The sequence below is a fragment of the Nomascus leucogenys genome, unplaced genomic scaffold, assembly GCF_006542625.1.
Source record: "Nomascus leucogenys isolate Asia unplaced genomic scaffold, Asia_NLE_v1 Super-Scaffold_249, whole genome shotgun sequence".
NCBI lineage: Eukaryota > Metazoa > Chordata > Mammalia > Primates > Hylobatidae > Nomascus > Nomascus leucogenys.
In genome coordinates this window covers 2,594,319-2,621,972 of record NW_022095768.1, presented here as the reverse complement: position 1 = coordinate 2,621,972, position 27,654 = coordinate 2,594,319, and the positions used below count along the sequence as shown (strand labels likewise).

Below are 27,654 nucleotides of genomic sequence, written 5' to 3'. Positions count from 1 at the left end.
AGGTTTGTTACATAGGTAAACTTGTGTCATGCAGTTTGTTGTTCAGATTTTTTGGTGCCCAGGTGTTAAGCCTAGTACCCATTAGTTATTTTTCTTGATCCTCTTCCTCCTCCCACCCTCCGATAGGCCTTAGTGTGTGGTGTTCCCCTCTGTGTTCAGGTGTTTTCATCATTTAGCTCCCACTTACAAGTGAGAACATGCAGTATTTGGTTTTCTCTTCCTATTTTAGTTTGCTAAGGATAATAGCCTCCAGCTCCATTCATGTTCCTGCAGAGGACATGATCTCATTCTTTTTTATGGCTGCATAGTATTCTATGGTGTATATGTACCACATTTTCTTTATTCAGTGTGCCGTTGATGGGCATTTAGGTTTATTTTTTATTCTGTATACAAGACCTTTACCAGATACATGATTTGCAATTTTTTTTCCTTTGTTCTGTGGTGGTTTTTTTCCTCTGATGATGTCCTTTGAAGTACATTTTAATTTTGATGAAGTTCTGTTAACCTGTTTTTTGTTGTTGCTTATGCTTTTGGTGTTACATCTAATAAACCATTGCCAAATCCAAAGCCACAGGATTTATTTCTGTTTTCTTCTAGAAGTTTTATAGGTTTCACTCTTAAATTTAGGTTTTTGATCCATTTTGAGTCAATTTATGTATATGGTGTAAGTCTGTTTGAATTTGATATTCTAGTTTGAGATGGGGGAGTCAGGGAAGAAGGTGTATTTGGAGAACATTGGTATATCCAGAACTCTTTACTTCCTTCATCAACCTAGTGCCCCAGTGTTTCTTATATAGCCTTGTGATTGCTAGACAAGAAGAGAGCGAGATTGTGTCTTTCTGAACTGGATAACTAGATTTAGCATTTTATAGGTAGAGATTCCCACTGTATTTAAATCTTAGGAGTAAGCTCATAGGACTCTTGGCTCTAATATTGTCCTTAGGAAGCAGAAAACTTCAAAAGAGATGTGTTTTTTTCTTGGAAAATAGCACATTAGTGGAAAATTTAATTATTGAATGGTGTCTAGAGGTAACCTTTTTTGAGTTCAGGAATTTTTTTTTTTTTTTTAAATCCTGAGTGTTATGAGGGTGGGAGAGTGAGCTGTTATTAGGTATTAAGCTGATGGCTAGTAAAGGAGAATATGTCTTTTCCTTTTTCAGGTTCTCAGCTGCTGCGGGAGTTGAAAAAGATGGACGACAAAGCTCTTTTGGTGGAAGTACAGCTTTTAGAAAGCAAAACATACCATGCCCTGAGCAACCTGCCGAAAGCCCGAGCTGCCTTAACCTCTGCTCGAACCACAGCAAATGCCATCTACTGCCCCCCTAAATTGCAGGCCACCTTGGACATGCAGTCGGGTAACAGACGTAGCTATTCCTGGGATGTGTTTTCTTAAAGCTCATCTTATTTTATAGGTGGAAGGAATGGGGGTTGGGGCTGGAGAATAAAATTGGCTGATTTGGCTCTAGCTTCTTCAGAGCACCAGTTAGAAAGCTACCTTTCTAACTAGCTGCTCCCCTCCTGTTAACTGCCTAAAATGTATTAAGAACATACCTATCTGTGCTTGACCAGGCAGTCTGACTATTAGAACCAAACTTAAGAGAGGTCGCACGTAGAAGACTCCCTTAACTCTTAGCCACTTACTCAGAATAGTAGCATTTTCCTTTGGGACTGGCCTACCCCAAGTCTGTTGACTCTTGGAGATCTTTATAAAGTTGACTTTTCCAAAGGGCCTCAAATCAGGGCTGAGGAATGATAACCCAATTTCAGCTGAGTGTGGTATGTAGTTTTCCGATGGAGTGTGTGAATGTGAGGCTAGGAAGCTGTGGATTGGCAGGTGGAATACTTTCTTTTGTATTCAGCAGTTTTTTTTACTGGAGGCGTCATTATTGAAGGAATGTTGGAATTGGAGGCAGAAGACTAGTTTAAGTGCTTGTGTTACCTCTCATCTGTAAAAGATAATGCCTACTCGACTTGTCTGTAAGGGATGGTAGTGATCTAGGATCAGGCTTTCCTAGGTTGACATTTTGTTCTGCTGCTTTCTAGTATGTGACTTTGGGCAAGTTACTTAATTTATGTTTAGCTCATCTGTAAAATGGTAATAAATTAGCACATGATAGAGCCTCATTAATGTTTGTGTTGAATGAGTGACAGTCTAGTTTTTTGTTTTGTTTTTACCTTTTTTTTTTTTTTGAGACAGGGTCTCGCTCTGTTGCCCAGGTTGGAGCACAGTGGTGCAATCACAGCTCACCACAGCCTCAACTTCCCAGGCTCAAGTGATCCTCCCACCTCAGTCATCTGAGTAGCTGGGACTACAGGAGTGCGACACCACACCAAGCTAACTTTTTGTAGAGATAGGGTTTTGCCATGTTGCCCAGACTGGTCTTAAACTCCTGGGCTCAAGCAATTTTCCCACCTTGGCCTCTCAAAGTGCTGGGATTATAGGCATGAGCCACCATGCCTCGCCTTTGTTTCTGTTTTTTTTTTTGTTTTTTTTTTGTTTTTTTTTGAGATAGGGTCTTGTTCAGCCACCCAGGCTGGAGTGCAGTGGCGCAATCTTGGCTCACTGCATCCACTGTCTCCTGGGTTCAAGTGATTTTCCTATCTCAGCCTCCCGAGTAGCTGGGATTACAGGCACCTGCCATCATGCCCAGCTAAGTTTTGTATTTTAGTAGAGATGGGGTTTCACCATGTTGGCCAGGCTGGCTGCCCACCTCTGCCTCCCAAAGTGCTAGGATTATAGGCGTGAGCCACTGTGCCTGGCCTGTTTTGTTTTTAACACTAAACCTCATGTGCCAGCCATGATACTCAGAGTGCTGATATGGCCCCTATTAACTAATGTGTTTGGCAAAGCAGTATACCAGTTCTTGGGCCTTATTTTATTTATTTGTTTTTTAACCATACATATTTTTGGGTCTGGCCTATTCTCTCTCTTTACTGGGAGATGTGGAAAAATGCAGATGTGTCTCATTTAGTTTAGCAGCATTAATGGTTTGTTGGTTTGTTGAAGGGGCTTTCCTTAGCTACAGAGAAGAGCAGATATTCCATGAGGCCTCTATACTTAACAGTAGTAGAAAAAGGATCTGATTCCCACAAACCCAAAGTGGGAGGTTTTTTGGGTAGGCTGAAAGGACGCATCACTCAATAAATGGTGAAGTCAGAAGGTTCCTGCTGGTATTGAGTTCTTTGGATCATGTATCAGCAGCATCATCCTTTGACTCTAGTGTGCTAAATACTTTCTACATGTATCTTCGATGTGAAAGATGTTGGGAAGCAGTTGTGGTAAACAAATGGATGGGGCTGAGGTCTGTAACTTCTTAAAGGGCTGGGGCAGAGTTAGAGCTAATATACACAAATAGAGAATTTTAGGGTTTAGATGCCTCCCAAGCTTGGAAAGAACTAATTTTTATGTTATCCCAAGTGATAGCATAGGTTGGCAGTAGTAGCAGGTTCAATCAAAGTTAAGTTCATTGGGAGCAACTCAACTTCTAAGCAATAGAGGATTGGTTAGGTCAACTATGGTATATCAGTCTGAAGAAATACTGCTTAGCCATGTATAATTAAGTTCATGGATTTGGCATTATGTGAGAGCTGTACACTGAGTGCATTTAGGCAAAAGCACATCCATAAATGATAAATATTTGAAACGAAAATATAAGATGTTGGATTCTCTCTCCCCTGCCCCATGACAGTTGCATAAATATAAAACTATCAGGCTTAGAAAAGCTATCTTAAAGTAGTGAATATTATTAAAGCAGGTCATTCAGGCAGTCTAGAGATGTTTAGGTCAACTCCCTGACCTGTGAATGTGATGTCATGGAGGGTAAACATGGCCTTTTCCTGTGGCTCCAAAAGATAGCAGGACTGGAATGGTGGTGAGAAGCATGGAAGAAAGATGGTACAGTATGTATTTTTCAGGTCCCTTTTAAGTTGGGTCTCTAACTCCTTTGGGAACTTATATTGGCAATATGACATTGAGCTGGGAGGTCAGAGATGTGGATTCTCATCTTCTAATCTCAGCTCTCACATTGCTGACTATGGTCACTTTAGGCAGGTTTTTTGTTTTGTTTTGTTTGTTTGTTTTTTTTTTTTGAGACGGTCTCACTTTTTCACCCATGCTGCAGTGCATTTTTGCTATCACAGCTCCCATCACTATCATCAGCCTCCCAGGCTCAGGTGATCCTCCTACCTCAGTCTCACAAGTAAGTAGCTGGGGCTACAGGCATGTGCCACCACGCCTGGCTAATTTTTTTTAGAGATGGGGTTTCACCATGTTGCCTAGGCTGGTCTTGAGCTCCTAGGTTCAGGTGATCCACCTGCCTTGGCCTCCCAAAATGTTGAGATTACAGATGTGAGCCACTGTGCCTGGCAGAGCAGGTTCTTTATCCTTTCCTGACCTCATCAGTAGGTTGATGGAGTTGAGGTAGAGTTTTGTTTTTTTTTTTATTTTATTTTTTTTTTTTTTAGACAGTGTCTCGCTCTGTTGCCTAGGCTGGAGTGCAGTGACGTGATCTCGGCTCACTGCAACCTCCACCTCCCAGATTCAAGTAATTCTCCTGCCTCAGCCACCTGAGTAGCTGGGATTACAGGCATGTACCACCAAGCCCGGCTAATTTTTGTATTTTTAGTAGAGATGAGGTTTTGCCTTGTTGGCCGAGCTGATCTCAATCTCCTGACCCTCAAGTGATCTGGCTGCCTTGGCCTCCCAAAGTGCTGGGATTATAGATGTGAGAGTTTACAGACGTGAGCCACTGTGCCTGGCCTCTTTTTTTTTTTTAAGACGGAGTCTCACTCTGTCGCCCAAGTTGGAGTGTTGTAGCATGATCTCGGCTCACTGCAACCTCCACCTCCTGGGTTCAAGAGATTCTTCTGCCTCAGCCTCCCGAGTAGCTGGGATTACAGGCGCCCACCACCATGCCTGGCTGGTTTTGTATTTTTAGTAGAGACAGGTTTTTACCATGTTGGCCAGGCTGGTCTTGAAATCCTGACCTCAGGTGATCCTCCTGCTTCTGCCTCCCAAAGTGCTGGGATTACAGGCATGAGCCACCACGCCCGGCGTTTTTCTTTCTTTTTTTTAAGAGACAAGGTTGGCCGGGTGTGGTGGCTCACACCTGTAATCCTAGCACTTTGGGAAGCCGAGGCGGGTGGATCACTTGAGGTCAGGAGTTCAAGACTAGCCAGGTGAACATAGGGTGAAACCTGTCTCTACTAAAAATACAAAAAATTAGCCGGGCGTGGCGGTGGGTGCCTGTAATCCCAGCTACTTGGGGGGGCTGAGGCAGGAGAATTGCTTGAACCCAGGAGGCGGAGGTTGCCGTGAGCTGAGATTGCGCCACTGCACTCCAGCCTCGGTGACAGAGCGAGACTCGGCTCAAAAAAAGAAATAAATAAAGAGACAAGGTCTAACTCTTACTTAGGCTCAAACTCTTGGGCTCAAGCTATCCTCCTGCCTCAGCCTCTCAAAAGTGCTGAGATTACAGGAGTGAACCCCTGCACCTGGCTTTTTTTGTTTGTTTGTTTTTGGAGACGGAAGTTTGCCATTGTTGCCCAGGCTGGAGTGCAGTGGCGCAATCTCGGCTTGGTGCAATCTCGGCTCACCGCAACCTCCGCCTCCTGGGTTCAAGTGATTCTCCTTCCTCAGCTTCCCGAGTAGCAGGGATTACAGGCACGCGCTACCACACCCGGCTAATTTTTTTTGTAATTTTAGTAGTGATGGGATTTCTCCATGTTGGTCAGTCTCATCTTGAGCTCCTGACCTGAGGTGATCTGCCCACCTCAGCCTCCCAAAGTGCTAAGATTATAGGCGTGAGCTGAAACTGTGCCCAGCCTTTTTTTTTAAGAGATGGGGTCTTACTGTGTTACTCAGGCCCATCTCGAACTCCTGGGCTCATGTGATCCTCACATCTCAGCCTCCCAAAGTGTGGGATTACAGATGTGAGCCACCGTGCCCAGTTGGGTAGATGTCTAAGGTGCCTCTCAGCTCTGATCTTTTATGGCTCTATTATTTTATATGTTCTTATTCCTTTCTTTTCAATGCCCAGGTATTATTCATGCAGCAGAAGAGAAGGACTGGAAAACTGCGTACTCGTACTTCTATGAGGCATTTGAGGGTTATGACTCCATCGACAGCCCCAAGGCCATCACATCTCTGAAGTACATGTTGCTGTGCAAAATCATGCTCAACACGTAGGTGCACCTTAACTCTGGACTACAAGAACTCAGATCCTTCAACAAATCTGTTTGCCATGGCAGAGATGGCCTGAGCAGGGAGTTTGGCCAGTTACAGAAATAGCAGCAGCTGCGGCCTCTAGTGCTGGCTAAGGTAGAGCAGGAGGATCAAAAGTGGTCCAGAAAACTTTCGCTTGCTAGTCTTTCAGAATCAGGGAGACATTTTAGAAATCCCCTTCCCAGCTCCTCTTGGAGAATTCTCCTCATCCTTTAAATATTCTGTCCTCATAGTGCAGAGCACAGGACAGAGGGTCAGGAAATAGCTTACAGATCAGCCAGTAACAGCCAACTGAGCCACCCAGAATGAGGAAGGAAGGGTTAAGGAGAGGTTTGAAAAAGTGGACAACAAAAGTATGACAGACCTACTTATAAAGAAGTCTACAGAATTATTCAGTTCTTTTGGGAATAAATGAAGTGTTGACTAAGAACTCTCTTTGGATTACATAAGGGCTATGTTTTAATAATACCTGTTACACTGGGATTTGACTTAAACTTATAGTTCTGCTTGTTGGGTCTATTGCTTTTGGTAGGTTCAGTTCAGCTTTCTAACACTGGAGTTTTTCTGCTCTTCAGGCTGAGCTGTGGCCCAGAGTGGAGAAAACCTAGCTTTTGCAATGTGATGGGCATATGGGTTTAGGGGTTGGGCTGATTATCTGTGCGGGCAGAGTCTTTATTACAATGGAATTCTGTTAAAAAGAAATTTGCCCAAACCTACCTTTAGAAGCATAACATCTGTAGCAATTGACCAAGTATGTCTTTTTTTCTAGCCCAGAAGATGTCCAGGCTTTGGTGAGCGGGAAGCTTGCACTTCGGTATGCAGGGAGGCAGGTAGGGACTCCGTTGACTGCAGTTCTGCTCACTCTGAGACCAGCATGTTTTCAGAGTCACGACGTTTGATGAGACCAGCACTCTTCAGGTCTTCATACTACTCTCTTCCTTTTCCTCCACTCACTTCCTTCCCTTAAGCCCATTCAGTGTGTTTCCTAGACTGTTAAATTCTTGGCCTGGAAAGTCAGCATTTGGTGCTCTTATGGACATCATGTTGTTTGAGGGACTTAGGGAACTGAACTGTAGCATTTGCAGTGAGTTAGTTTGCATTTCGCTTTGACCAGAAGATTTATCTACCACGCGTCTGACTTGTGAATTTAACATGTGCAGGGTATGAAATCTTAAATTCTCCAGGTTAGGAGCCTGGTAAGGTCTGGTGCATATGTGCTTCAGAGAGGTCTGATTGCTTGGTGCAGAAACTAGGTTTTGAGATTTACTTTTGTGCTTCTCAGATCAGTACCTTTCTACTCATGCTTTGAATTTTGGGTGTGGTGCAAAAAGAGGCCCTTTTTTTTTGTTACCTTAATGCCCAAGTAGGTATGAGTGTGACTTCTGAGAGCAGACAGGACCTATGCAAAGATGATGTCTAGACTCTCTCCTCTTTGTATTTTGCTTATCACTAGTAAAGTAAGTGTAATCTTTCTGGATTTCAGCTGCAGTTGTCTCTAAACACAGACTGATTGGCTGTCTATATAATCTCACTGTATCTCTGGAGGAGTGGCCACATAGATGATTTCTTCCCTCTCTGCAAGTGGCCCTAATTGGCTTTTTTTTTTTTTTTTTGAGTTGGAGTCTCATTCTTTCATCCAGGCTGGAGTGCAGTGGCGTATCTTGGCTCACTGCAACCTCCTCCTCCCAGTTTGAAGTGATTCTCCTGTCTCAGCCTCCCGAGTAGCTGGGATTACAGGCATCTGACACTATGCCCGGCTAATTTTTTGTAGTAGAAACAGGGTTTTGCCATCTTGGCCAAGCTGTCCCAAACTCCTGACCTCAAGTGATCTGCCCACCTCAACCTCCAAAAGTGCTGGGATTGTAGGTGTGAGCCACTGCATCCAGCCATGCATCTTCCAGTGTAGTAATAACCAGTACTCTTGAGGTCAAAACCAGGAGCTGACCTGAAACTTTTGCTGCTAAAAAGCCAATTAGGGGCTGGACATGGTGGCTCATTCCTGTAATCCCAGCACTTTGGGAGGCTGAGGCGGGCGGATCACTTGAGGTCAGCAGTTTGAGAGCAGCCTGGCCAATGTGGCCAAATCCCAGCTCTATTAAAAATACAAAAATTAGCCGAACATGGTAGTGCACTGGTGGCTGTAATCCCGGCTACTCAGGAGGCTGAGGCAGGAGAATCACTTCAAACTGGGAGTGGAAGTTGCAGTAAGCCAAGATAGCGCCACTGTACTCTAACCTGGGTGACAGAGTGAGACTCTGTCTTAAAAAATAATAATAAGAAGAAAGATGCACTACTCTCACTATAACTAGAGTTGAGGAGACAGGCTCAGGGACATCAAGTATTCAGGACAAGGTCAGGTAGCTAATCAATGGTGGAACTAGACTTTGAATTAGGGTCATTGGCTCTAAGTTCCAGGCTTTTCTCATTTTGACACTTTTTTCTGTTTGGAGACAAACACTAATGATTAGCCTTGTACCATTTAGTCTACTGTATAAGACACACTGTTCTTATATAAATATGTAGGCTGATAAAAGAGCAGCTTCTCTTAGTCTCTTGTGCCTTGATGTTAGCTTTTAAGCAGGAGATAGGCAAATCTCCCAGAAAGATGAGTGTTGCAGATTTTTTGCTGAGTGGAGACTTGATAGCTTGGTCAGGTGCCTTTTCTAACCATGTTAGAAGTTGTTCTCAACTATTGATTATACCTTCATCACTCTGTGGGGTCTTAACATTTGGTGTAATATGTTAATGCTGCAACCTTTTTTTTTTTTGGGACGGATTGTTTTTCTGTCACCCAGCTGCAGTGCAGTGGCGTGATCTTGGCTCACTGCAACCTCTGCCTCCTGGGTTCTAGCGATTGTCCTGCCTCAGCCTCCCAAGTAGCTGGGATTACAGGCGTCCACCACTACGCCCGGCTAAGTAGAGAAGGGGGTTTCACCATGTTGGCCAGGCTGGTCTCAAACTCCTGACCTCAAGTGATCCGCCCACCTTGGCCTCCCAAAGTGGTGGGATTACAGGTGTGAGCCACCGTGACTGGCCTTGATGCCTCAGCCTTAGTGAGGCAGACCTTGTTCAGTGCCTTGCAGAATGAATGTTGATAAAGCACAGATATAATAAAAACCTAGCAGATATAATAAAAACCTAGCAGAATGAATCTTGATAAAGCACAGATATAATAGGGTCTAAGGGCAAGAAGGAGTTTGGGTGGATGTGGCGATAATGAGCCTTGGAGGAAGGGGGAAGAAATCACAGTTCTCTTGTCATTTTTTCTTTTAGCTTGTCATCTCTAGAGAATGCTGTATTAGGGTCGGTCTGTTTGGAAAATTTCTGTTTCCTAGTATTCTTAAGTCATTTCAGGTTTCAAAGGGAAACAGGTTGGCATATAGTGGTATTCAGTACTTGGGGCTCTTCTTCCCAGGCGTCTGAAGAAGAACGATGGTGGGGTGGGTTCTTCCTTATAGCAGAAGTTGTGTGGACACAGCATACTGCTTATGAGACTTGGGTAAATGTTAGTGTGCAGAATAAATCACTTTCATGATTTGTCTCTTTATTCTCAGACAGAAGCATTAAAATGCGTGGCTCAGGCTAGCAAGAACAGATCACTGGCAGATTTTGAAAAGGTGAGCATGATATTGGGTTGGTATGGAATGTGAGTGGAAGAGAGGGATGTTTAAATACTTCAAAACACACTTTTAAAAATAATTATAATTTCAAAAGAAGTTGCAAGTGATTCCATGTATCCTTCACCTCGGACAGTATTAAAACCAGGAAATAGTTAAGCACTTTTGTACAATGAAACTTACTGAGTTGATATAAAATATATATTATTTACACATATTACCTTTCTATTTCAAAAGTTCTTTCTGTCCTTTTTTCACTCTGATTTTTCACAACACACCTATTTATTATCTGCATTTTATGGTTAAGGGAACTGGGATTCAGGAGGACACTCAAAGTCACACAGCATAGGGTCAGAGTTTGACTCTAGGCCTAGTGCTTGTTCCATATGACACAGTTGTAGGCATTCCTTCATCTCCAGAAATGCCAGGTCTGCTTCTCCTCTGTGGACAGAAGGGAAGTCTTGATGTGTGTACTTGGACCCAAAGAAACGTCCTCAGGGTGATGATCTAGGCTTTCTTTAACCCTGGTGCCTTTTGCTCATTGTTTGGGAGTTTTGAAAAGGGAAAAAAGCCTGTCTGGGCATTAGGGTGAGAATTATATATTCTTTTCTGAACCTCTCTCCTCTTATTCTGAGTATAATGACCAACTTAATAAAAACAAAACCTAGATCCAGAAAGAAAAACTTAGTGTGGATGGAGACTAGACCATGTGGCTTTGACTGTCCCTAAGATTCACCATCTTCCTGGAGGGCTCTTGCCAATTCCTGTTGCCTCTTACTTGGCATGATTTGCCTGCTTCCCTTAATACCTTGTAGCACAGCTGACATGAGGCTGGGATGTTGAGACCATTACTGATGGTCCAGTAAATCACACACACAAATACTCGGTCCAGATCATTTTATCCCAATGTCTGAGATGTTTGATGGGACACTTTTATTCCAAATAGTTCCTTGGAAAAAGGATTCTGTGATTAGATATTTGGGAAATACTAGGGCTAAACAAAATACTAGGGCCAATAATAATTAAAACACCTAATTTTGCTTAATAATTGCAGAGCCATGTTATCCTGATGGTCCTCATAAAACTCCCAAGAGCTAGTTGTGGAATTCAGCATTTCCTATTCTTTAACCTCAATATTCTCTCCCCCCCCGCCATGGAGACCCTATTTATTCTGTAGAATACATGCTGGAGAAATGCTTGTGTAGCTAATTTGGTTCATGAGCTGAGTTGCTCTTGAGGCTTACATGGTTTGAGCTGTTGACCTGAAGCCTGCAGACAGAAAGATGGTCCCTAGGGTGACTCCACCTTGTTGTTCTATTTTGTATTTTTTTTTCTCTTAGAGACTACCATAAAATAGCATTTTTAAAAATTTATTTTTAGAGATGGAGGCTCTCTGTGTTGCCTAGGCCGGACTTGAACTCTTGGGCTCCAGCAGTCCTCCCACATCAGCCTCCCGAGTAACTGGGACTCCAGGTGCATGCCACCAAGCCAAACTTCCCTTTCAGTTCTTGACATTCCTTTTCTGCTTTGTATCATGCATCTCCCCAAATCTCCCCTAACTTCATTCAACCATGTAGTTTTATAAGGGCCAGCAGACTACCTAGGAAGCAGGAGTAGCATGACTTTAAAGTGATTCTCTGTGCCAATCTCTGCGACTGGTTCCTTTGGCAGGCTCTGACAGATTACCGGGCAGAGCTCCGGGATGACCCAATCATCAGCACACACTTGGCCAAGTTGTATGATAACTTACTGGAACAGAATCTGATCCGAGTCATTGAGCCTTTTTCTAGAGTACAGGTGAGAACCCTCTGGGGACTCCATTTCTGGCCAGGCATTCTCACTGTAGCCACCTCGCTTCCACACCTGTCCAGAATGGGAACTCATTTCTAGGGGTGTGCCTGGTGGGCAAGAGGCCACCAAGAGCTTGGGCCTCTGTTGATAAAATGAACAAAAATCGAGGAGAGAGATGCTGTGGGTAGAGGCATGTGGGTTGCCCCTGCACGTGTTCTGAGCAGTTTCCTCCTCGCTTTTAGTCACTGCATGTGTTGTACCTGTTTTCTGTATTGGGTGTGTGGGATAAGAGTCTGTTTATTGTGTGTAGCAGTGAAGGGCAGGCAGATGGGCAGAGCACAAGAGACTTAAGCACGGCCAAGGAGGGTCTTACATTGGAATTTTGAGAAATACAGCAGTTCTCCCCCGTTCCCTCCCTTCTCTTATTGGAGGCAAAAGTAAAACTTTCAGTGTTGGTGTCTCTCTGCCTTTCCTTTTAGATTGAACACATATCTAGTCTCATCAAACTCTCCAAGGTAAGGAGTCTTAAGGCCATCTGCAGGGAGGAATGGGAAGGGGTGGTGAGGAGGGGTGGCACATGCACCTGATTGGCCTCATTGGAAAGCTCCCCAGCCTCTCAGTGGGGAGTGGGCAGTGTGGGCTAGAGTAGGAGTTGCATTGTTGCTATTTTGTTTTCAGTCCATTTGGCCTAAGACCCTCCAACAAAGCTTTTGTGTCAGGGTGATCTCTGACTAGTGGATACTGGTCCCTTTAATCATGTGCTTTGATTTTAGGCCGACGTGGAAAGGAAATTATCACAGATGATTCTTGACAAGAAATTTCATGGTGAGTAACAGTCACACAGGCAAGGGGGCTGGTGGTGGTGATGAGATGGTTGAAGAAATTTATTTTCAAAGAAGATGTTCTATTTGTTTCCCCCGATGGTTCACCCTGGGGTCCTGGCGCCTCTTCCCTGTGATGAGAATGTGTAATAAGCATGTGTACATGGAATAGGGAGATGAATTCTATTTCCCTTCTTTTCTGGAGACAGTGAGTCAACTAGGGAGTGGGCTGCTTCACAAACGCTTTTGTGTCTAACCTCATCTTTTACCTGTGTTGCCCTTGTGTTTCTTGCAGGGATTTTGGACCAGGGGGAGGGTGTCCTGATTATTTTCGATGAACCCCCAGTAGATAAAACTTATGAAGCTGCTCTGGAAACAATTCAGAACATGAGTAAAGTAGTGGATTCCCTCTACAACAAAGCCAAGAAACTGACATAGGTGAGTGCTGGCTTCAGGACCCCAGGGCTGGGCAGCTCTGTCTTCTGCGTGTCGAGACTGAAAACCTCCTCCTGGTGTCCTCATGGCTTCCTGATTGACACTGCTCTGTCTTCTCTTGCAGAGTTGGATCTGTAGCGGTCCTTTGGAGAGTGTGTGTGGCGGGAGAGTGAAACCTTGGGGGAAAATGCTAGGAGATTCTTTTTTCTTTTTGTTCTACTTTTCGCTCGGAAAGTTTTTAAATCCTCATTTGGTGCATCTGTATTCCAGCCAATAGGTGTACCAGTTTTCATGTAATCTTTACTGGCCCAACTTGGGAGTGGGGAAATTGCTTAAAAAAAAAAGAAAAAGAAAAAAAAAAGATTATTCTAAATAAAAGGAAAAAGGCTTACACTACCTAAAGCTGTGCTCTCTGCCTCCTGGGAGAGGGCCGCAAAGCCAGGCACCCCGCCAACCACTGGGGGTCCTAATCCACCTGCTGGGTGTCACCTCTCCTCCTCCTCAGAATTGGGTGTTTGCTAACCATCAAAAGCAATGACTTTTTATTCTGTTTGTACTGAACCAAAACAAACAACTGTGTATAGACTGCTGTTTTCTTTTTTATTTGAAATGAGGCATTTTGGTGTTCTTTCCCCTGCCATATGGCCTGTACGCCCTTCCCTCCCCACATTGGCTCCAGCAGAGTAGCCGAAGGTCCTGCCGTCGCCACCACCACCACCACCACCACTGCAGCAACAACAGCAGCAGCAGCAGCAGCGCCTGCATAGCTCCGCTCTGACCTGTGAAGGAATGGGGATGAGGCCAGGAGCTAGTGTCTACCACGGCCACACGGGGAGCAGTGTGGGCCCTTAGCCCCCAAGGGGCCTGCTGTGCATGTGGCTTTTTTTTTTTTTAACACAGTAAACTAGATTAGTCATCAGTGTTTTAATTGCCCCTCTTCTCCCCTCCTGCATTCCTCTCCTCTCTTCTTTCCTCTCTCTCCCTTCTCTTTCCCCTCTCAACCAGGAGACCATCATGTCTCTCTGCCTTCCTCCTCTCTCCTCCAGGGGAGTCAGGCTGTCTGTGAAATCCATGAGCTTCTCTCCCTCTCCCACTCCTCCTCTCCTGCTTTCAGATGGATTTATTCCTTTTTTAAACAATGAACATCGGAAATGAGACTGTGGGGTGTGGTCTCTCTCTCTTTTTTTTTTTTTTTTAATTTTCTTTGTTGGGTTTTTGAGCAACCTCATGTCCCCTTCCCAGGGAGCTTCTTAATTTACCTCTTAGAACTCAAGTGGATGGGCAGTAGAGCACTGTGTGTCAGCATGCTTTGTTTTCTGACACATTAAAGTGAGGCTTTAAAGCCATTTGGGTAGGTGAGCTTCTGCACTTCTGTTGTGCTGTATTTTCTTCTTTCATCTCCTCTTTGTCTTTTTCTCTTTTCCTCTCCTTCCTGCCTTCTTCTGCTGGCCTCCTTTTCTCTTTCTTTACCTTTCTTGGATTATTCTTCCAGGTTTTCATAATAAATTTATATTTTGTAAAAGGATTTTGTTGTACCAGGTTTTGCATCCTCACTGAATTGACTGGCTTTTATTTTCCTCTCCAAAATCAGGTTTTTGTTCTCAACATCTCTCCCCATCATGTCCAGTCACTGTTTTGGTTTTGGCACCATCAGTATCAAATGTACAAACGGTTCTTGCTAACCAACACCAGGTATATCTGATGTTCAGATGAGTTCCAATAAAAATATTTTTTTTTTTCAAAAGGTGTCTTTTCTTGAGTGCTGGAGGGCTTCCAAGCAAGCCCAGACAGCTCTGTGTAGCCCCACACTAGTCTAGCTCTCATCTGGCCAAAGCTGTTATCTCATTTGTGTAATGGGAGTCCTTAAGGTAAATTTGGGGTCCAAATTTGGAGGGCTTTGGGGGCAAGAAAGTTGGTGTGTGAGTTCTGAAGTCGGAAGTGAGTTCAGGTGTCTTTTTCCAGGGCAGCATGGTCCAGTGAGCACATGTAAGTTTGGGTGGTAGATCCTCTGAGCCTACTTTCTCTTCTACTCAGTGAGGATGCTGCTTCCTTGGCAGGTGATTGTGATGTGAAGCTTAATAAGTCACAGATGTGCAGGTGTCTGGAGAGTCCTGACATTCAGTTGTGATTTCGTTTCCTTTTGGAATCTTCAAAGGCAGCGATTTTCATATTGCCTCACACCCTGGGAGGGGCTCTGGGACCACTGGGGGACCTGCTAAATCCTTTTCAGTCTGAGCAGTTCAGCCATTGTCCGTTTTAGTATTGTGTCTCTGTATCTCTTGCAGAAAGAGTTTTGCTTCTATAAAGGACTTTAAAAAGTACTCCGAAGAGATCTAGTTTTGGAGCAGAGGGGAGACGGTTTCTCAAACTTAGGGCAGTCCTGAGGAGCTCAGGCAGTAGCCCTTTTCTCGGTTCCCTTTGCGGGTCTTGGTCAGATGATGCCCTCTAGACCCGTGCTGTCCAGTATGTAGCCGCTAGCCACGTGCAGCTGTCAGGCCCTTGCAATGTGGCTGGTTCGAGCTGTGATACACTGCAAGTGTAAACACAAACCAGACTTCGAAGGCTTAGTATGATAACAAAAGAAAAGGAGTGTAAAATATGTCAATAACTTTTTTATACATGTGTTGAAATATTTTGGGTATTGGGTTAAATAAAATATATTATTAAAATTCACCTGTTTCCCTTTTCCTTGTGTAATGTGGCTGCTAGAAAATATAAAGTTACCTATGTGGCTTCTATCTGGACAGCGCAGCTCTAGACCTCCAGGACCAGCAGTTGTGCCACTGCCTCCTCTCCCAGGCCTCTCATGACCTGAGTCCAGGCACAGCTGGGAAGGTCAGTTGGCCAGTGGGCTGGCCTGGGCCCGGCTCCCTCACCTCCCTTCTGGGCTCCAGCCTTCATGGTGCCAGGACTTTCTTGTGTGTTAATGAGACTCTACTGGAGTTGGGAGCAGAGGCTCTGGTCCCCTGGTGTGTGCTAGTTATGTAATCTGTGCTGCCCAGAAGGGCCACTAGATGCTGCTCTGTGATCCCTGAAAGAACAAAGCCGACGTCCTCAGGAGTAAGGGCTCAGGCCTGCTCTATTTGGAACCCTTCCTGGAGGCTGTAGCTGACCCCTGCCTTGGCCTCCCTCCCTTGGGATGCTATGGGAAGTGGGGCATGCAGGAAGAGTGGACTCTCCAGCAGTCCACGGGCAGCCCAGCCCAGCAGGGAAGCTAACAAGCAGGCTGGCCCTTCAGGCAGCTAGAGATAGGCAATAGGCTAAGTGGGCTGATTGATGGGGGTGGGATTTGGAAATCTTCCCTGCAGTTCTATGATGAAGGCAGCTAGGAAGAAAACAGCCCTGCCTCATTCAACTGGGTCTGCCTTCTGGGTCCTTGATTCTGCCGTTTCTGGCAGTTGACTGCTCTTTCTTCCTTGCTTCCAGTTGGAGCAGTGATAGGAACTGGGGGTGGGGAGGTGGTGGTGGGTTGAGTGAAAAGAAGAGCTGTGTGGTGTCTGAAAACCAGTATAACAGGCATGGCCTGGGTGGATAGGAGCTCCTGGAGAACCCTTCCCTCAGTCACAGCAGCAAGTGGGCTGCCAGTGCCATCCCATTCCTGCTGTGCTGCAACTGTGACTTTGCTTTGGACAAGTGTGAGGAGGCTGGTGTTCTGCCGACAGCTCTGTTTGAAGGTGCTAGGGAAAGGTTGGCTGGACAAAGGTGAGAGGACACAGGGTGTGGCCTGGCTTGAAAAGGCCCATGCAGAGGCATGCTGCTCCGGTGTGGGAAGCAGGGTACTGGGGTGAGCTTGGTCCGCTTCCGCGTGAATTGGAATAGCTAGAACTGAGATTGAGAGTTAAAGGTAACAGAGTGGGCCCACGTTTTTCTAGGGGGTGGATTTTTCTTTTTTTTAGCCGAAGTCTCACTCTGTCACCCAGGCTGGAATGCAGTGGCACAATCTCAGCTTACTGCAACCTCTGCCTCCCAGGTTCAAGCGATTCTCCTGCCTCAGCCTCCCGAGTAGCTAGGATTATAGGCACCCGCCACCAAGCCCAGCTAATTTTTTTTTAGTAGAGACGGGTTTCGCCATGTTGGCCAGGCTGGTCTCAAAACTCCTGACCTCAGGTGATCCACCCGCCTTGGCCTCTGAAACTGCTGGACACGGTGTGGCCATCATGCCTGGCTGGGGTGGATTATAGGCTTCAAAATTTGGACATATTTTGGGAAGTGGAAAACATTTAACCTTGGCTCAACACTAGAATCTGAAGGGGGGCACAGAGCCAACTCAGGAGCTAGAGGCTCCAAGTAGGGGCTGAGGAAAAGAGGCTGGGGTTCGGCTTTCCTTTGAGAAGGAACAGGGACACTTGGTCAGGGTCTCGAAGGAGATCATTTCTTCTTCTGGCTTTTTTTTTTTTTTGAGCTGGAGTTTCGCTCTTGGTGCCCAGGCTGGAGTGCAATGGCGCGATCTTGGCCCACTGCAACCTCCGTCTCCCAGGTTCAAGCGAATTCTCCTGCCTCAGTCTCCTGAGTAGCTGGGATTACAGGTGCCCGCCACCACGCCTGGCTAATTTTTTTTGAATTTTTAGTAGAGACTTGGTTTCACCATGTTGGCCAGGCTGGTCTCGAACTCCTGACCTCTGGTGATCCGCCCGCCTCGGCCTCCCAAAATGCTGAGATTACAGGCGTGAGCCACTGCGTCCGGCCTCTTCTGGCTTCTTACTGTTAGATGCAGGAGGGTTGAGGACAGCTCCATTTGAAGAGCAGGTAGGCTTGTACACTGAGGAACATTCACAGGGAGGGGCGCACTGAGCTGGGGGCCTGCCTTCCTCTTCTGAGTTCCCATAACAGCTGCTGTGGATGTTCTGAAGGGCTGTGGACAAAGTAGCTCTCCGGGTACAGAGCAATGCATTTTCCACCGTATGTCTGCTCCCCAAGGTTCCTAAAGCCTGGAATTCCCATTGACAGAAATCTCTGAGTGGCACATAAACAAAATCCAGCACTTTCTGCCTTGATTGCACCATTTTGAATGATGCCAGATTGCCTTTCTTTTCCCCCTAGGACAGTTGACAGGGCTGGCGCGGGGTGGAAGCCTAATCGGCTGGAGTGGTCAGGTAATTGGGTGTCATCCTCTCCTCTGGAGAGCCACTCCCTCATCTTTAGGTCCAGAGATAATCTGGATTAAGACAGGGCTTAAGTTTCCTGTTCCCCAGGTTTGTGGTCAGTTTTGACTCAATCTCCAGAAACAAGGTAAAATAGTAAATGAACAACGGCCTTTGTGAAGGATCTGGATTCACATCTGAAAGGAACAGCTTTCAGAAACAGAATTTTACTCAATTTCTCTAGCATCAAATTCTCAAATTATACATACTTAGAATTGAAAACGTTTAAGACGGTCAGAAAGCTGGCTGGAGGGGCAGTTACTTCAGCTTTAATGTGACAAATAAGAGGGCGAGTGGGAATTTAGAGGTCATATTTGTGACGGGCTCAGGCTTGGCTACGGGCCACGCTTCTCTGGCTTGGATTTCTGAGGCCCACTTCGCCGCGGGCATCTACCCAGGATGAGGGAATGGAGGCCCCGGATGGGTGGCCAGAACCGATTGGACTGTCCACTCGAGGTGCGCGTGGCACTCGGGATGCCTCAATAAAGGCGTCGCCTCTCCCTGCCCAGGGCCTTCTTCCCCGCGCTCCCTGGCTGCTTTCCACAGGGACGGGGATGTCAGGTGGCAGGAGGGAGCTCCGGACCCTGGCCCCGGCGGAGGGCTCCTCACCAGGCCCGGGCGGCAGCCTTGGAGAGGGCGGGCCGCGCGCTGCCAGGGTAGGGACTTGGCCGAGAGTGCCCCCGCGGCCGGCAGCTGCGGGCGCCGCGGCGGGAACAAAGGCAGCACGTGTCTGGGCGGGACGCAGGCGGGGTTCGGCCCTCGGCTCCGCCCTGCTCGGCGCCCGCCCCGCGTCGGCAGAGTTGGGTTGCGCGGGCGCCCGGGACTCTCAGGCGGCCGGGCTGCTGTTGGGCGGCGGCGCGGAGCGGGCGGCGAGCTGTGCGGGAAGGGCGGCCCCGAGGGGCGGGGCGGGCCGACGCCGCGTGTCCCGCCGCCGCCGCGGAGTCCGGCTCCTAGATGGGGCCCGGCGCGTAGAGGTGCCTTCCGCTCGTTGCCGCGTCCTACCCGCACCGTGCGCGGCTCGAGCTGAGGACACAACGGCCGCGACTCCCCGGCGAGACCAGGCCGGAGCGTGGACGGCGCGCGCGCCCCGCGAGGGAGGGCACTGAGGCGCGCGCCCGGAGCGGGAGCGGGAGCGCGGCGGCGGCGGCGGCGGCGGCGACGGCGAAAGTGCGGGCGGCCGAGCGGGGGGCGGGGCCGCGGTGCCTGCAGAACCTTGGACAGAAGCTCCCTAGCCGCCGCCGCCGAGCGCGAGCCCAGCCGATCCCCGCCGAGCGCCCCCGAGCGCCGCCGAGCGCCGGGACCGCGGCGGCGGAGCCGCGGCGCGCATTGCGGAGGGCGCGGAGCGCAGGAGCTGCCGCCTGCCGGGTAAGGCTGCGCTGGGCGGCCGTCCTTGGCCCTGGGGAGCAGGGACCGGGGACCGGGGTCGCGCCCGTGCGGGGTGTCGAGGCGGGGGTCCTCGGCCGCCTCCGTCGGCGCCCGGGCCCCTCCCGGCTGCGCCTGGGGACCGCAGCGGCGGCGGGCGGGGGTGCTGCAGTGGAGGCGGCGAGGCTGCGTCGCGGGGGCACGGGTAGGGCCCGGGACTGGGGCGGCGGGGTCCGCCGAGGCGCGGGGCGGAGGGGCGCGGCGCGGAGCCCAGCCTGGCGCTAAGAACCATCTTGTTTTCCAGGCAGATCCAAGGGGGCAGCACGCTTCCTGGGAGCGTCCCCGCCTCCTTCCCGGGGCCGCCGCAGGCTCGGTGAGTGGTTTTATCTCTCCGGCCGGCAGGCTGGGCGCGCAGGGGCGCGAGCCCCCGCCCGGCGCGCAGCAGCACCATGGGCACGGTGCTGTCCCTGTCTCCCAGCTACCGGAAGGCCACGCTGTTTGAGGATGGCGCGGCCACCGTGGGCCACTATACGGCCGTACAGAACAGCAAGAACGCCAAGGACAAGAACCTGAAGCGCCACTCCATCATCTCCGTGCTGCCTTGGAAGAGAATCGTGGCCGTGTCGGCCAAGAAGAAGAACTCAAAGAAGGTGCAGCCCAACAGCAGCTACCAGAACAACATCACGCACCTCAACAATGAGAACCTGAAGAAGTCGCTGTCGTGCGCCAACCTGTCCACATTCGCCCAGCCCCCACCGGCCCAGCCGCCTGCACCCCCGGCCAGCCAGCTCTCGGGCTCCCAGACCGGGGGCTCCTCCTCGGTCAAGAAAGCCCCTCACCCTGCCGTCACCTCCGCAGGGACGCCCAAACGGGTCATCGTCCAGGCATCCACCAGTGAGCTGCTTCGCTGCCTGGGTGAGTTTCTCTGCCGCCGGTGCTACCGCCTGAAGCACCTGTCCCCCACGGACCCCGTGCTCTGGCTGCGCAGCGTGGACCGCTCGCTGCTTCTGCAGGGCTGGCAGGACCAGGGCTTCATCACGCCGGCCAACGTGGTCTTCCTCTACATGCTCTGCAGGGATGTTATCTCCTCCGAGGTGGGCTCGGATCACGAGCTCCAGGCCGTCCTGCTGACATGCCTGTACCTCTCCTACTCCTACATGGGCAACGAGATCTCCTACCCGCTCAAGCCCTTCCTGGTGGAGAGCTGCAAGGAGGCCTTTTGGGACCGTTGCCTCTCTGTCATCAACCTCATGAGCTCAAAGATGCTGCAGATAAATGCCGACCCACACTACTTCACACAGGTCTTCTCCGACCTGAAGAACGAGAGCGGCCAGGAGGACAAGAAGCGGCTCCTCCTAGGCCTGGATCGGTGAGCACTGTAGCCTGCGTCATGGCTCAAGAATTCAATGCATTTTTAAAAATTTATTATTAAATCAGTTTTGTGTACAGTATGTGTCTAGCAAAGCCACCAAGGGCCTCACCTTTCCCACAGTCTCTCCCTGGGGTTTTTTTCAGCCCTGCCAAGAACTCTGGGCACTTTTGAACTCAAGAGCCTTGCGCAAAACCCGGAAGATGTATTCAGAGCCACCCAGGCCACTGACCTCCCACTTTGGGGGACTCAAAGGACTGACCTGCCCCTGCCGCCTGTGCCCTTGCTGGGTCCAGGGTAGGCAAGGCTGCCGGCTGCACCCTGTATGGAGCTAGAGAGGGGCCTCTGGCTGCCTGGCCCAGGGAGGAATTGGGGTTTCTGGTTGGAGGCCCTTTTCTGGCTCCTGTGTGGAGTTATTCACTCTCCCAGAGGCTCCTGGAGCCAGCCACCCTAACTGAGCTGCCAGTGGGGTCGTGAGGCAAGATCCCCGCCACCCCGGGACATCTTCAGTCTAGGCGAGGTGAAGCTGAGCGGGTCTAGTGGAAAGATTGTGTCTGGTCGTTTGACCACACACCGCCCTGATTTGCTGTTTTCTTTTTTTAGGAAGAAGGGCTTTCCTTTAGTGGAGAAATGGAACTCGCCCCCCTACCCCCTTGTCTGCTGCTCCCAGCCAAGTTGGTGGTACTGGCCAATGAGCTGGTTTGACTCATTAATTTCTCTCATTTTGGGTCCCAGCTAAAGAGGTGGGGCGAAGCTGGGGGCAACTTTCCTGGGTGAGTTTTTCTTTTGAATAATGCAGTGCAGTCACCCTGTGGCAAATGCCAGGACAGCTGCAGGTGCCCATTAGCAACGCCTGCCTTCTGGGCAAGGTGAGGGATGCCATACCTTGAGACCAAGCCAGTGCCCACCTAAGGGCTAAGGCCTCTTGCTGGTGCACATGACATTTGTCCTGCAGAGCTGGGGGGAAGGCGATGTGGTGACCCCACCCCCACCTCTGTTAATTTAAAGCTGTTTCTAAACAGTTGAGTTTCTTCTAAAGAGGAAGCCTTGCGCAGCAAGGACCAGTGAGACAGCCGGATCTTGGAGACAATTACAAGACGGGGAGTGAGACTCCTGATTGCTCTGGAAGCTGCTGATTTCTACAACTGATCATTTGCAGCTGCTGGTTTTGGTTTCCACCTTTACCCTACTCGCTGTAAAAACACAAATGTGTACTTTATTGATTTTCTTTCTAATTCTTCCATATTGGTGGCTTGGGACTTGGGAGAGGGAGCAAGCCTTCCTCCATGGCCCATCACTCGGCTGTGGAGAACAAAGACCAATGTGAAGACGCTACAGAGGATTCTGTCTTCCAGGCCCAGTACCCTGGGGAGTGCTGGAATGGGGACCTGGGGTGGGGAGGCAGAGGGTCACTTTACATAGGATTAAGTTCGAGGTGGCTACCGATTTCAGCACATGCACTACTGAAATTTACACAAAAAGAAAGCTGTGAAATTGAAGTCCCAATTTAAGAGTCCTGAGGCAGAACCTGGTGGCTGGAGGCATTCCCAGAGGTGGGGAAGAGAGCCTGCCCGGCCAGAGAGAATCTGCCTTGCTGCACCTGAGGCCCAGCAGAGCCGTTCCTGGGACCGTCAGATAATCCATGCAGCGGTGGAAGGAGCCTGCGGCTGCTGGCACAGACTTCACACAGCACCTCCTCTCTGCTGGGTTTCCACACAGCCTGTCTTCAGATCCTGCTGCCGCGTGCGACCGGAGGTGGGAGGCCCCTGGTGGCGTGGAAGAGGGAGGGTCAGTGCCAAGTCTCAGGAGGAGGGCGCATGTGTGTATCACCTTCAGCTGGCGGAACCTGGCTGCGAACTGTGCGGTTACATTGCATCCACAGGATTCCAGTTGCGTGTCTGTTTCCTTCTCTTTCTCCGTATTTATTTTTTTATTCTTTGGAGGAGGTGGACATTTCGGAAGGTGGTGGGGACTAAGGGAAGAACTCTCTAGTTCCCTCAGTGTGAAGCCTGTCGTGTTCTCTTCCCTTGCACTGGTCATCAGTATTGTGTAAAGGAACAACTGGTATACTTGAGTGTGCAAGCAAAGAACCCATTTGCCATGCTGCTATGAAGACTACTTTTAGATCAACAATAAAAAAAAAAAACCTACAAAAAAACCTTTATTCTTTAATTGTTGCTTTTACAGTGATATTGTGCATGCAAACCAGGAGCATTTTGTGTCTTAAGAAAAATAATCTTAGAACAGATGGCTGTGAAAATTACACCCATGCACAGAACAAGCCACAGGAATAATAGTTCAGGATTTGGTTTTTCTCTTTTTCTTGTAAACCTGGAGGGTTGATATATTCTTTCCATGCAGTTATTAGAACTTAGTTTTGTTCCAACAGTTAAACTTGCAATGAAAAGAAAATGTGCCATTTTTTTCACTCAATTATTCATAGCTGTATATTTGAAACTGCTAATTACACACGTGTGATGTATGTTGGTTTTTTAGTGCAATTTCTTCTGTAGCTATTCTTTGACCAAACTGTGGGTATTGTTAATATTAATTTATATTTGTCTCATTTTGTATGTATGTGTAGTGTGTTTGTGAGTATGTGTGGTTTATAATCTGACAAAGTCATGAAGCTCAGTTTGGCTGTAATTTAATTCCCCTTCCCTTATTTTTATTTATTTTTGTACTGTGCTGATTCAATAAAATGCACTGACCATCCATTACAGAGACCTCTTTTTGTGGGCAGGCTGGGGCCCCCTTTAATAAATGATTCATGCACTCAGAACATAATTGGATTTGTGTTATGGGGGAGGGGAGGACAGAGTTGGGGGTGATCACGGCTTAACACACTAAGGTGATTAAGAAGGAAGCACAGGTTAAGTCAGCTTTGGTTTAGTGTCGGCCGAGGTGGCGGCAGCTGTTTCCCAAAGGCTCCCGTGGCAGAGCTGGGTGACTGGAACCTCCGGCCAAGGAGGGTTAGGCCCAAGCATGGCCTGGTGAGGTCTGGCTGGGTGGGTCCTGCAGGGGCTCTGGGCCCTAGACTCCCTGTGTCGAGGTGTGGCTCTGAAGCTGCTGCTCCCGCGTATTCTTGGGCTTGGCTCTGCTCTGTGCTCCCTTCCCCCGGGGTCTCCCAGGCCAGCAGGGGTGGGCTGGCTTTCACATGGGCCAACCCTGCGGGTTTAGCTCCACGCGGGTTTCAGGAGGGAGAAATCCAGCCCTGTGGCTCCCAGGGAAGCAGCCACTCCAGCCCATAATTGCGGCAAGGGTGGGGTTCCTACCAGCTCTATCTGTGCCTGTCCTGACTGCCAGCCTGAGGCCTGCACGTGCCACCGGCGTCAGCCTCAGGAAGAGGGTTATGGGGACGCTGGACGTGGCTCTCCCCGGGCCCTGCACCCTGCGGTCTGAAACTGCCCCTGAGTACTAGGAAAGTCTTTCTTGTCCTCAAGTTGTAGCTTGGGAGCTGTCAGCCTTGTGATCAAGGCCACTTCCTTTCCGCAAAGCAACTCCCTTCGTCTGAGTTACAAAAGCCACCGCTGCGTGTTCTTTTCTGCCAATGACCAGTGACCGGAAGCACCCTGGCTGCAGGACCCTCGGGTGCTGGCCGTGCCCTGTTGCTCCCTCCCCAGGTTCTTGCTCCCTTCCCCAGCAGGAGCTGCTGCTCCCTCTCACTCTCCCCGCCGCCCCCGCACTTCCTCCCAGCCCCTTTCACTCCGCTGGCCTGGCCTGTCCCCAGTCTGCTGCTGTAGGTCTCTGAGCCTTTCCTTTCTACATACGTGCTTCTGTTGCAGTAAACATGTTCCCTGGCACTAAGCAGTGCGCTTCCAGCTGCCAGCGCACAGGCCTCAAGATGGTAGGAGAAAGTGCTGGGACTCAACCCCACGGCCTCCTTCCCTCCTCACACCTCCTGTCCACAGCTTGCTTCTTGCTCACTTTTTGTTCAAAAGAAATCATCCTCCATTTTACATTATTTGTGCTTAATTCTCCCTTCTATCCTCTCAGATAATGGTTGACTTTATATAAGCGAAAATTTCACAAAAAGTTTTCAGTGACAGATATAAGCAGAACACCTTTAAAAATAAGATTTAATGCTTTATTGCTCTTAATGGCAAATCAAAATATGCTTTAGAAATAAAGTTAATTTACTGGAAAATAAGAGTTTTCGCACCAAACCATAAAATTGCATTTCATTACATCAAGAGAACCCCCTCATTGTCTACAATCACTGTGCCCGCTTCCTTTCCCCTCAGCGCCCGGGACGCGTGACAGAGATCATACCCTAAATTCCTGATTCTTTTGCAGTTGCCACATACTGTGGCTTCTTTTAGTACATCATAAAAAAGTGCTTGTCCTGTGGCCTCAGCTGGGAGGCCCCGGCGCTGGGGCTAAGGGGCCCAAGGCACCATCCAAAGGCTGGGAGGAAGGAACCCAAACCCAGGACCTCCTGCTGCCCTCCAGCCTTTGACAGGCAACTCATTTGGCATGATCTGTTTTGGTGTGTTTAAAACATACATTTGCATGTGTCTAGTGTAAAGCAACAAGTTTGAGGAAACAAGTGGGAGGAGAGAGGAAGTTCCAGTTAGATGGTTCCACTAGTGTCTACTGGTAATTGGCAAAACTATGAGTGTTGCTAACCTGGGCTGAGGGCACCTCTGCCTATGCAGGCAGCTGACCAGGCTTGGAGAATGAGAAAGGGTTCCCAAGGACAGGATGCCAGCGGGATTCTTTGTTGCAAACTGCACACAGTGCAATTTTTGGGAAGCAGGGATGGGGAGTGGGCATGAGACCGGGTTGTTGGGACCACTCTGGGGTCAGGCCCTGGGTGAGGCACAGGAGGCTACACACAGGCACTTGGTGCGTTCTGCTGGGTCAGGGTGGGAAGGCGGGAGCATGGTGGTGGGGCAGTGTCTGTGGCAGGACGGGAAGAAGCTTTAGTACGTCCCTCTCTTGCACCCCTGCCCACTCCACCTGAGGCGTGGGCTCCCCTCATCCTCTCACCACATGGGGCATTTGCTCTGAGCCTCTACTTCCCTTAAGGCCTTCTCAGCAGCTGGGGCTCAGCGGGGAGGGTGGTCTCAGAAGGCCCCTGAAGCATACGTGCTTTTGCTGGGCAGAAACTGGCAAGCTGGCAGTGCTCCCTGGCACCAGGTTCACGGGCGCAGGCCCTAAGGGGCCGTGTAGGGGGCGGGGCGGGCGTCCTGGCCTGGCCTGCAGTGCCAGGACCCCACATTGTGCTGCTGCCCCGCTTCCCATCATCCCACACCTTGACCCCGCCCTTGCTGTTTCTCTGAGTAGGAAATGCAGCAGGAGGTGGTCCAGAGGGAAAGCGGCCGACCCTGAGGGCTGCCCTCACCCTGGCAGCTCCCCGTTCTCATTAGGGTTCCTGACCCAAGTGTGGTGACAGCAGGTATCTGATTAGCAACCCTGCAAATGGTGAAAGTATCTATAAGAGGACCACGGCCACAGGCTGCGAGTTAAGTAAGATGATCCTTGGAGCATGCCACGCTGTCCTCTCCAGAGTGGTGGTCAGAGGCCCTGGTGGGGGCCTTGGTGGCAAAGGGAGTCTCCCAGGGGAGAACCTGGGAAGGATGGACTCACTCTGCTGGATGGGCTGTTCCGCTCCTGCCACTGGCTCCTGGCTGAGGGGCTGGCCCTGTGGATGACTCTGCTCACCCGGTGGCTTTGGCTGGCGGCTGCGAGTTGGGTTGGGGTGGGTCTGCCGAACTCTGAGCACAGCCTCCCTGAGCTGGGTCCCCAGGGCTGGCTCACCCTGGGCAAGAGAGGTGGCTATGGGGCTCCCGGAGAGCGGGGGTCCTGCATCCCCACCCCTTCCCTCTGCAGGGTCAGCAGCAGGGAGGACACCTGCCCGGGTGCTCTGACTTGACCTGGCCAAGGGGCATCCGCACCAACTAAAGGCACCATCCAGTTGCCTCTGGGGTGAGATTGGTCTGGATGGTCAGCCCAGGGGTCTGGGCGGGGCACCAATGTCTTTGGTTTACTGAACAGGGACCGTGGACAGTCAGGACAGAGGAAGATGATACCAAAGGCAGAAAGCCAGGAAGGAAACCTCACAGGGGCGGGGCTCCTCCGGGAGGGGCCCTCGCAGCAGGTTTCTAGCGGGCATGGGTTGGGGGGCAGCAGCTGGACTGGGACCCAGGACTCGGAGTGTGGCCGGGCTCCGGGCCAGGCCTCCGCGGGGCGTCAGTTCCCAGGCACGCTGAGGATGAAGCCGGAGCGGTTCTTGGTGAAGTCGGGCTGGGGCTGGTTGAGCCGCGTCTCCACGGAGACGGTGCACTTCTTCCCGTGCAGGCTGCACTGTACTGGGTTGGTGACGTTCACTTGAAGGTGGCGCTTCTCACTGCAGGAACCAAAAACACCAGACGGGCAGTTAGCAGGCGGCATGAGAACAGGGCACCTCCCCGGCCACCACTGGCTCCAGCGCGGCCTGCTTCCTCCACAAGTGCCCGGAGGATGCCTGAAGGGCCCCAGAGAGGCCGAGGCAACGCGATTGTGGCACTGGCTGGGCCTCCAACCAGAGCCTCGGCACCATGGCAGGGCCCTTGTCTCCCATACCAGCGCATGGGACCGGACAGTGGAGGGCCATGTGGTTGAACAGACGCCACCAGGTCTCTGGCTGGGGCTGAGGACCAAGCCCCCGGGGCCTTTGGTGTACCAGGGCTGGGGTTCTGACTCTGACACTAATCCATCCTGCGGGAGACCTGTGCCACACGCCCCGGTGAGAGAGAAAGGTGTCTCCTGCTCCTGGCTGGTCCCTGCCTGTCACAGCCCCACTGGTGGAAGTGGGCCTGACTCGGGTTTCCCCAAGCCAGAGGCTGCTCTCATCTGGAGCTGGGCCGCTTGGCTGGTTGCCACCCTGGTGGCCGCAGAACAGTGCAGCCGG

The 27,654-nt window shown here is 49.9% G+C and overlaps 3 protein-coding genes across 4 annotated transcripts in view; 2 read left to right on the top strand and 1 right to left on the bottom strand.

Moving 5' to 3' along the window:
* PSMD11 (proteasome 26S subunit, non-ATPase 11) overlaps window positions 1-15,560 on the top strand; it is a 40,346-nt gene extending 24,786 nt beyond the window's left edge. Inside the window, exons 6-14 of the mRNA XM_003279377.4 lie at window positions 1,161-1,355; window positions 6,039-6,183; window positions 6,993-7,053; window positions 9,778-9,840; window positions 11,512-11,637; window positions 12,111-12,146; window positions 12,405-12,456; window positions 12,748-12,890; window positions 13,012-15,560. Coding sequence (XP_003279425.1) covers window positions 1,161-1,355; window positions 6,039-6,183; window positions 6,993-7,053; window positions 9,778-9,840; window positions 11,512-11,637; window positions 12,111-12,146; window positions 12,405-12,456; window positions 12,748-12,890 — 821 coding nt within the window. The 3' untranslated portion in view covers window positions 13,012-15,560. The remainder of the gene's footprint in view (window positions 1-1,160; window positions 1,356-6,038; window positions 6,184-6,992; window positions 7,054-9,777; window positions 9,841-11,511; window positions 11,638-12,110; window positions 12,147-12,404; window positions 12,457-12,747; window positions 12,891-13,011) is intronic.
* A 3,267-nt stretch (window positions 15,561-18,827) lies between these two features.
* On the top strand, window positions 18,828-23,477 carry CDK5R1 (cyclin dependent kinase 5 regulatory subunit 1). Of its 2 annotated transcripts, none has more exons than XM_030807935.1 (2): window positions 18,828-19,393; window positions 19,699-23,477. In XM_030807935.1, exon 2 carries the CDS (start codon window positions 19,840-19,842, stop codon window positions 20,761-20,763), a length of 924 nt encoding a protein of 307 aa, XP_030663795.1. In that variant the 5' UTR covers window positions 18,828-19,393; window positions 19,699-19,839; the 3' UTR covers window positions 20,764-23,477. The 2 variants fall into 2 exon arrangements, with proteins under 2 accessions (XP_030663795.1, XP_030663794.1); XM_030807934.1 differs by having other exon boundaries at window positions 19,695-23,477.
* Window positions 23,478-24,831: 1,354 nt separating this feature from the next.
* Window positions 24,832-27,654, bottom strand: part of MYO1D (myosin ID) — a 377,286-nt gene continuing 374,463 nt past the window's right edge. The window contains exon 22 of the mRNA XM_003279378.4: window positions 24,832-27,111. Within this exon, the coding sequence (XP_003279426.3) occupies window positions 26,955-27,111 (157 nt within the window). The 3' untranslated portion in view covers window positions 24,832-26,954. The remainder of the gene's footprint in view (window positions 27,112-27,654) is intronic.

Coding starts and splice junctions, on each gene's coding strand:
- CDK5R1 (XM_030807935.1), top strand. CDS start 19,840: ATGGGCACGGTGCTGTCCCTGTCTCCCAGCTACCGGAAGGCCACGCTG.